The sequence below is a fragment of the Silene latifolia genome, chromosome Y (genome assembly GCF_048544455.1).
Source record: "Silene latifolia isolate original U9 population chromosome Y, ASM4854445v1, whole genome shotgun sequence".
NCBI classification, from domain to species: Eukaryota; Viridiplantae; Streptophyta; class Magnoliopsida; order Caryophyllales; family Caryophyllaceae; genus Silene; species Silene latifolia.
This window is the reverse complement of record NC_133538.1, coordinates 230280314-230288053: the sequence shown is the minus strand read 5'-3', so window position 1 is coordinate 230288053 and position 7740 is coordinate 230280314. Positions and strand designations below refer to the sequence as shown.

Sequence of the window (7740 nt, the reverse complement as noted above, 5' to 3'; positions counted from 1 at the left end):
ACACCCCGTATTTTAATAAGTTGGATAAAATTCTTTTAATTGCTACTTTATATTTAATTTCGTTGGTTAACAATTTATATATTTATTTTCTCAGCTAATTAATTAATTTCATTATAATTCGTTACGTTAAATTTAATAATCATTAATAAGTTTATTTAAAGTTAGTTCGAATTTATTGAAGTTAGTTCGGGTTTATTTATTTAATAATTTCCGTTTCTTTACGAGTCCTTATGAAGGTTGTTTTAAGTAAACCCGAGATGGATTTTGGGAACAAAACCGTCCAATTAGCTATTTTGAGCTTATTTCACTAAAATAGCAATTTTTATTAATATCCGTTAGTTTCGTAAAAATCGCTAATAATTCCGATTCGAGCTAATTTTGTATTATTTACGTTAACTAGCTGAGTTTATTTTATTTTCACTCATTAAATTAATTTCCGTCTCATATTTTATATAAAGATAATTCGTTAATATCGTCCTTTCACATAATTATTTTAGGTGGCTCATATGTGGTTGAAGAGGAAGAGTAATTTTGGGTTTTAGAAGCTTTCTCAAGTTTTTACTTGTCTCTTTGCTAGCGTAAGGTAACTATTCCGAGTTACTCGACGAATTAATGTCACATTAGTAGTTGATGTTGTGTTTGTTGTTTGATAAGTGTTTAGCTGATTGATAATTATCACAGGTTAGGATAGTTTATAAGTTGAAATTGTAATGATTAGGCTCAAGGTAAGTTTTATAGCGATAATTGTAATGTTTTGTTGATTGTGCCGAAAACTGAGCCTTAGTCCCTTTGACTGATGCGATGTCAGTTAATTGAGTGATTGGTCAGCCGCAATTTGACCGCACTGCCGCAGGTGGGGTTGCGGGTAAAAATTCGGTTGAATGAATTAGATAATCGGCCTTTTTCTTGTTTTAGGCCATTTATTATATCTCTATTTCACATGTGTAATTAGTTGAATTTAAATAGCTTCTTATTTTGTAGTAATGGCCCTAGATTCCCCTAAAGCCTTTAATATTGTTAAAATTGCTAGAATTGGAAGTTAGTATTGAATTCTTATTGAGGAACTGTTGGTTTATCTGCTGAATAGACATTTATATAGCCTTTCACATGACAGAATGCTAGAATTTATGTTGATAAGAAGGACTTTTTGCCCTCTTAAGGTTAAGTGGGTGTCTTACTTGACTTGTGTGGTGAGTCTTGAGTGGTGTGGGCTAAAGTATTCAAGCTGGGACTAGCTGTGACTAGGTCCTAGGTGAGTATTTCGGCCTCCATCATAGATAGGTCTTTATAGTCTTTGACGAGTATATGTTCACTGCTTGATAGCCTTTGTGTTCCTGACTAGTGGATGTTTATCCAAGTTGGGGCATGACCTCAGGTACTAATTTTGATAGTATGGGGTCAGCTTAAGTACTAGCCGACCCTTCGGTGGTGTCCTTAGGGTACTCACTTCACTTTGTTTTAAAAAAAGTTGTGAGTCTTGGGTGCGGTGGTGTGTATCCGCATGTCTAGGTCTGCGCAGATTTTAGGCTAGGGTTGTGTTGTCTCTTGGCCATGTTTTCTTAATAGTAACCGCTGAGCCAAGATACCAGTTCGATTACCTTCCCTACCTCGTGGTATAGACTTGAGTTACAAAGTGACTATTGACGGGACTAAGAACTTATGCCTGTCTTTGATATATTGCCCTTTCTTGTTTGGTGATTCTATGAATCATAGAAGGTGAGATGCAAGCCGGCTATGGTTGATAGAGTTTGGATTCCTGGATGTTATGTGATTCACATGATAGTGTAGTATGAGTCGGTCTAGTATTCACATGCTAGGACTATGTGTTGTTATATTGTTGTTCACATGATAAGCACGATTGTCTAGCATCTATATGCTAAGGCAGTGTGTGATTCGTATTCATATTCTTATGTTTACATGTTATATTAATTATGACATTTCGTGGTCGGGAGAACTGAGTTACTCCCCACCGACGTGGCTTTCGTATTTGTATAAAATGCGAATGACAGGTAGGTGATGCATATATGGGGTACATGGACGAGCTAGCGAGCAAAGTAACCTTGGGACCTAGACTGGTTTTATTTCATTGTGACCCTTAAACCCTTTTTATGTCACATACATTTTAGGGACATATGTCTCCCTTTTCTATTTTGGGTTTGTATCTTTACTTTTTCTTATCATTAGCTATGTATGTAAAGTAGTTCATTAGCATTGCAGGTTTTGGCACCCGCTTCTGGGAATGTTGGAAATGTTGTGATTGGTTTAGAAAATTTTTGAAATTACAGGTTTTTGGCTAGTTGAACCAATTACAAACATATCCTACCAGTTTTTCTGTAGAATTACGTGTTTACTTTTCCGCAATAAATGAGGGTGTCACATTCAGCTTTCTTGTTTTTTGACTTCCCACGCTTAACTGAAATCATCAATTTCTCGTTGAAAGCGCGAAGAAGTTCAAGCAGCTCATCACCAAGTTCCTCATTATCTTCAACAAGCGAAACTGAAGTAAATACTTCCGACCACAATTCACTTATCTTACTTTGGTGGTTTTCTATTGACATACAATCAGCTAGGAGGGTTGTCCCAACAACATTAAAAATGGGACGACAAGTTGCATATTTGCCCCATCTGTCTAATAGATACTCCGTAGGGATATCATCAAACCCTCTATCTTTTAACACCCACAGAACATGCTTACAAAGTAACCCAATCTTTTCAAACATCTTACATGAACAAGAAAATTTATTACCACTTAAATCAACTGTGTATACCTTGTCTTTCTCGCGGTCCATTATTGAAATATGCTCATTGTTGTCTTCAGTTGTCCTCGGTGAAAGACCACAAGTAAAACACGCAGCTTGGAGTTCTTCTTGAAATTGATAAAAAACAGTGGTGGTGTAAAATTCAGAGGTTTTTTTTCTAGAAGGAGAGGTGTTGATAATTTTGGAGAAGAGTTCTTATCATCGGCAGTCACCTTAGCATATTTCCAACGCTGCGCATCCATAGCCGATTGGAAACGCATCCAAAACTCAACAAGAGTGAGGTGCGGGTTTGTGAAATTTCCAAAGAAGCTATTTTCGATTCGACCTTGATGTTGTGCGCATAATCCCACCAAGATATATGTCTCTGAAGTAGGCAGGAATCCAACTTGAACGTATGTCAAACATTGACTTCAGCCACTCATGATCAGAAAGCTCATACGAAGAAAGGATTGATTTCCATCTCAATTCGAATTCTTGTGTATCAATCTCTCCATCCCAAACAATAGAATTTATTTCCTTCAGAAAGTTTGTGTTTTGGCAAATTGTCGGCCCGACTTTGTCTGGCAACTTTTTCATTATATGCCACATGCATAATCGGTGTTGTGTTTTGTCACCAAACACATCTTTTACAGCTTGATTGATGCCTTTGCATTGGTCAGTTATAATTGTAGTAGAATAGCAATCACCCATAGCCTTCCCAAAATTCTCAAATAACCAGGTAAATGATTCTCCATCTTCCTTTCTTAACAAACCACCCGCAAAAGTGACGCATCTTTTATGGTTGTCCACACCAGTGAACGGACAAAACACCATTTTATACTCATTGAAGTTATAAGTAGCATCAAAAGAGACGGCTTCCCCAAAAAGGGCATAGTTTTTAATTGAGATTGGATCTGCCCAAAAAACCTTACTTAGTCTTTTTTCATCATCCACCTCAAAGTCGAAATAAAATGATGGAGACATAGCCTTTTTTTGCATGAAAGTTTCCAATAACATTTCAAAGATCATATTCCTTGATATATTTCTTAACATCCCTTGAAAAGTTTTTGAAATCTTCTAAAGAAGCCCCAACATTTTTGTACCCTTTTACATATTCCTTAAACATTCTAAAGGAATCCACTGGACCATGATTTACTCTTGAATTATCCATGATCATTTTCTTGTGAAAGAGATTCAAATTCCTAGATGGTTTCATATGAACCATTGTAGCTGGGGTAACCATTGCGTGTGTGTGTACCTCAACAAAATCATAAATTTGGTATTCACCGGTGTCAATTCTCTTAAAACTAACCTTAGCTTCACATCCTGTTCTCGTAACAGTCCTCTTTCTTTTAGTCCCCTTGTTCCTACTTTTGCCTTCTTTATTACACACACAACGCTTGTGTGTAACAATCCCATTAACCAATTTTGTTGAATCTAACCTTGGAATAAACCCACAAACTTTTGCGTATTTGTTGTAAAAATCTATTCCATCTTCCAAATTTGAAAACATCATACCATTGATTGGTTTTAGATCTTCGGATGACTTGGGAATCCAAAAATTGTGTTTTTGAGAACCAACTTGTGGGGTTTCTACAAGACAATTTAACCAAAAGGTTGTTATTTTTAAGGCAAGTACATTATATTAGTTAAATCAAACTTTGTAAATGAACAAACCACAATTTTTTTACCTGGTGCATTAGTCAATGGAATCATAGGAGTTATATCATTGTTCATTAGAGCATCAACATTAGAAGCAACTATACCTCGCACAGAAATGACACACAAGAGGGAAACGCATTATGTTCCGTACCAAAATCAAGCAAAAATATAGTCCATAGGTACACATTACTATGATATTAGATACATGCTTTCGCTACATTTTTGCGTACTGTTGCATCGTCAAGGGAAGTACAACCAAAGATATCCGAGGCATGGACATTAGTAGCAGGTATACTATCCGCACAGTACACATCTCATTCAAATTAGATACAATAATTCATATGTCACTATACATCAACAATTTGTGCAGAGAGAAAGAAGTTTTCGATTTTCAAATCGCTAAACATTCATCCAAAAATTTTCAAATGCTATACTAGCTTAATTTTTGAAAGATCGCTCTACTGATGCACAAAATCATAATCGACGAGTATTTATCACATACGGAGCACATATTTTCCCACCCAAGCCACATTAGGTACACTATTTTAGCTAGCCGGACACCTTTGTTTTAGCTAGCCGGATACATTTTTTTCAAAATATTTGGAATGATGTATCTAATGACCAGAGATGTATCTTTGGCTAAGAATTTTATTCTCAGAGATATATCTTGTGACCCTCATTAAACCACCCAAAAAAATACAAAAACAAATCGAGAAAAATTATCCTGACTAGAAAAATTATACAGAGGTACACATCTTTGTGATCCTAGATACACTACTTGATTTAGTAGATACATGTATCGACATTCCGCAATAAGAAAAAAAAAGAATGTGTACCTATAACTTCTTCCGTCATTGATTCATCCCTTTTCCGTTATCACCTACAACACCTTAAGCAATTTGAAATGGATCCCAAATTTAATTGAAAAAATAGTTCCCAAAAATGTATTTTGTGATAATTCATACCGAATCAAGAGAAGATGATGAAATTATAACCATCCTAAAAATAGTATCAAAACACAAACTAAATTACCATCAAAATCTCAAAATACGATTAAAATTGGTAAACCCTAATTTTAAGAATTTCAATTTGTTCAAACCCTAATTTACGATTTAAATTTTGTAAACCCTAATCTGAGTAAAAGCTTACCTCTTAGATTCGCATGGGACAGGAACAATAATGGCGGAAAGTAGGATGATTTTAAAGAATGGAGATCGCGTTTCTTCGATCAATTTTTTTTTTGTTGTTGGGATGAGTTTTTAGGTGAGGGTGAGTTTTATTACCGCGCTTGAACTTTCCTTTTTAGATGGTTCGTACGGTTCGTACGATAAGCTAGTTCGTACTTGAACCCGCCCCTATATATATATATACAGCAGGGATCCGGTGAATCCAGGATTTTAAATGAGTCTGTCCTATCATTTAGGACTATTAGATCTTCTAAGATCAACGATCGTAATTAATAAAAAAAAAAAAACTCGCGAGACTACTGACTTTCCCAACTAACCTCAATCACTCATTCCATCATTTAGAAAATACAGTCTCTCTTCTCTCTCTCACTCCTCTCTCTAATAGAATTTTATGATGGCTGAATCGTTCCTATCGACGCCCTCAAATTGAAGAAAACAAATAAGAATCATCTAAGATCTATTAAAAAAACAAAAGACGATCAACAATGCAGATGATATACTGCTACGCAAAGATGATTGCTGCCATTTCCATTGAAATAAGGTTTGTTTCTTTATCTACGGAGTAATTCTATGTTGTTTGCACATGCTAAAACGAAATTAGCTTCTAATGAAAAAAGAATAAACTCTAATTAGTTTGATAAATGCTTAAAATATAATTTGTTGAGTATTTAGTTTTACGCTAATTACATTAAAGGTTGAATTAATGTGATTTTGATCTTAAAATCGACTTACTATTAAAATTCTGGCTAAAGTGACCATTGTTTATGTGTTTGTTTGCCGTTTTTATCTATTTTAATTGAAATTTAGTGAACTTAGTCGCGTAAAATTGATGTGTACACGATTTGAAAAGAGCCTTGATTTTTTCACGCCTAATTATGTTATTGTAACACAAATTTGTAGTTAATGTAACATATTTATCTACGAAGTATATCCCCAAAGTTCACGAGTATAGTGATTGTGTTTTGTGACACATATGGTGTGTTCTTGTAACGATAATTGTTTGTTATTGTAACACATATTATCTGTTATTGTAACATAATTATACCTAGAGATGTAGTCTGCTCTTCTTTTATTCGTTTGACGCCAATATGCCATATTGCATAGTAACAAGTAACAATTAGGCTGTAGGCTTCCCTCCTCATTTTTGTTCCAACTGTAATCTCCCTGCTCAATAAAGGATCAGTAGCAGGAATTTTGAATTTGCACCAGCACTCTATTTGTTGCAGGATGGTTCTGTTGTAGGTACATGTAAAAAACAGATGCTCATGGGTTTATATGCCATTTTCAAAGATGCAGTATTTGTTGTCTATGCTGCAACCAATTCTCAACAATTTATCCTTGACATTCATAGCTTTTGACAGGGCAAGCAAGTAGTGACAGCATGCTTAGGTATGTTTCAAGCACTCCAAACGTATCTGTACCAGTTGCATTTCTGACCTTTTTCCCTTCTCCATTCATATCCCTTGCTGACTTTATACCCTTTATCATCTTATTTCCATTTCCCGTTCTGAAATCCATCCTTGAACATATCTTCAGCCTTACAAACCCTCCTCCAGTACCAGGTATCTTCTTTTTTAGGCTGGTATTGTGACGGATTTTCTTCTTGTAACGGGCCATTATAGGTGGAATGTTTTGGCATCTTGAGCAGAATACTTACAATTTTACTCAAAAAAGATGTTATTTTAAGGACTGACTTGTGTTATAGTAAGATCTCACTAGTGTTACTCGAATAAATAAGTTGTGTGATTTATTATTGTAAGTGATGTTATTCTAAGGAGCAATTAATGTTATTCTATAAATTAACAATATATCAGTACATGAAGGAATAATTTGTGTGACTTATAGCATATCATTTTAAGCCTCTTTAGAGGAGATTCAATTCCATTCATCATTCCTTGTTGTTTTATATCTCTGGCCAAAACAGTGCCAAATCTGAAGGCTTGTGGCACTGTGGATGGAGAGCATGTAGATAATGAAACAATGTTAATGACTAATTAGTGTTATTCTTAACTACTAATGAAATAGTGTTAACGACTAATCATCTCTAGAAGTGTGTTATTCTATAGATTAAATAGTGTTACTCTAACGACTAATTAGTGTTACTCTGTTGGCTTAATATTATTGAAGCAATGATCTTGAATCATTGGCAAAAA

The 7740-nt window shown here is 34.9% G+C and overlaps 2 protein-coding genes and 2 long non-coding RNA genes across 4 annotated transcripts; 2 read left to right on the top strand and 2 right to left on the bottom strand.

The window, feature by feature from the left end:
* Nucleotides 1-491: 491 nt before the first annotated feature.
* LOC141626331 (uncharacterized) lies at nt 492-2211 on the top strand. The gene is made up of 2 exons (XR_012535930.1): nt 492-583; nt 2010-2211. It is a non-coding gene; the product is annotated as an uncharacterized LOC141626331 (long non-coding RNA).
* Nucleotides 2212-3068: 857 nt separating this feature from the next.
* Nucleotides 3069-3755, bottom strand: LOC141630208 (protein FAR1-RELATED SEQUENCE 5-like). Its single transcript, XM_074443066.1, has one exon. It carries the CDS (start codon nt 3753-3755, stop codon nt 3069-3071), a length of 687 nt encoding a protein of 228 aa, XP_074299167.1.
* Nucleotide 3756: 1 nt separating this feature from the next.
* LOC141630207 (protein FAR1-RELATED SEQUENCE 5-like) lies at nt 3757-5255 on the bottom strand. Its single transcript, XM_074443065.1, has 3 exons — nt 5237-5255; nt 4430-4498; nt 3757-4331 (listed from the first exon to the last, which is right to left on the bottom strand). Exons 1-3 carry the CDS (start codon nt 5253-5255, stop codon nt 3757-3759), a joined length of 663 nt encoding a protein of 220 aa, XP_074299166.1.
* Nucleotides 5256-5935: 680 nt separating this feature from the next.
* LOC141627411 (uncharacterized) lies at nt 5936-7426 on the top strand. Its single transcript, XR_012536984.1, has 2 exons — nt 5936-6128; nt 6814-7426. It is a non-coding gene; the product is annotated as an uncharacterized LOC141627411 (long non-coding RNA).
* Nucleotides 7427-7740: the final 314 nt, after the last annotated feature.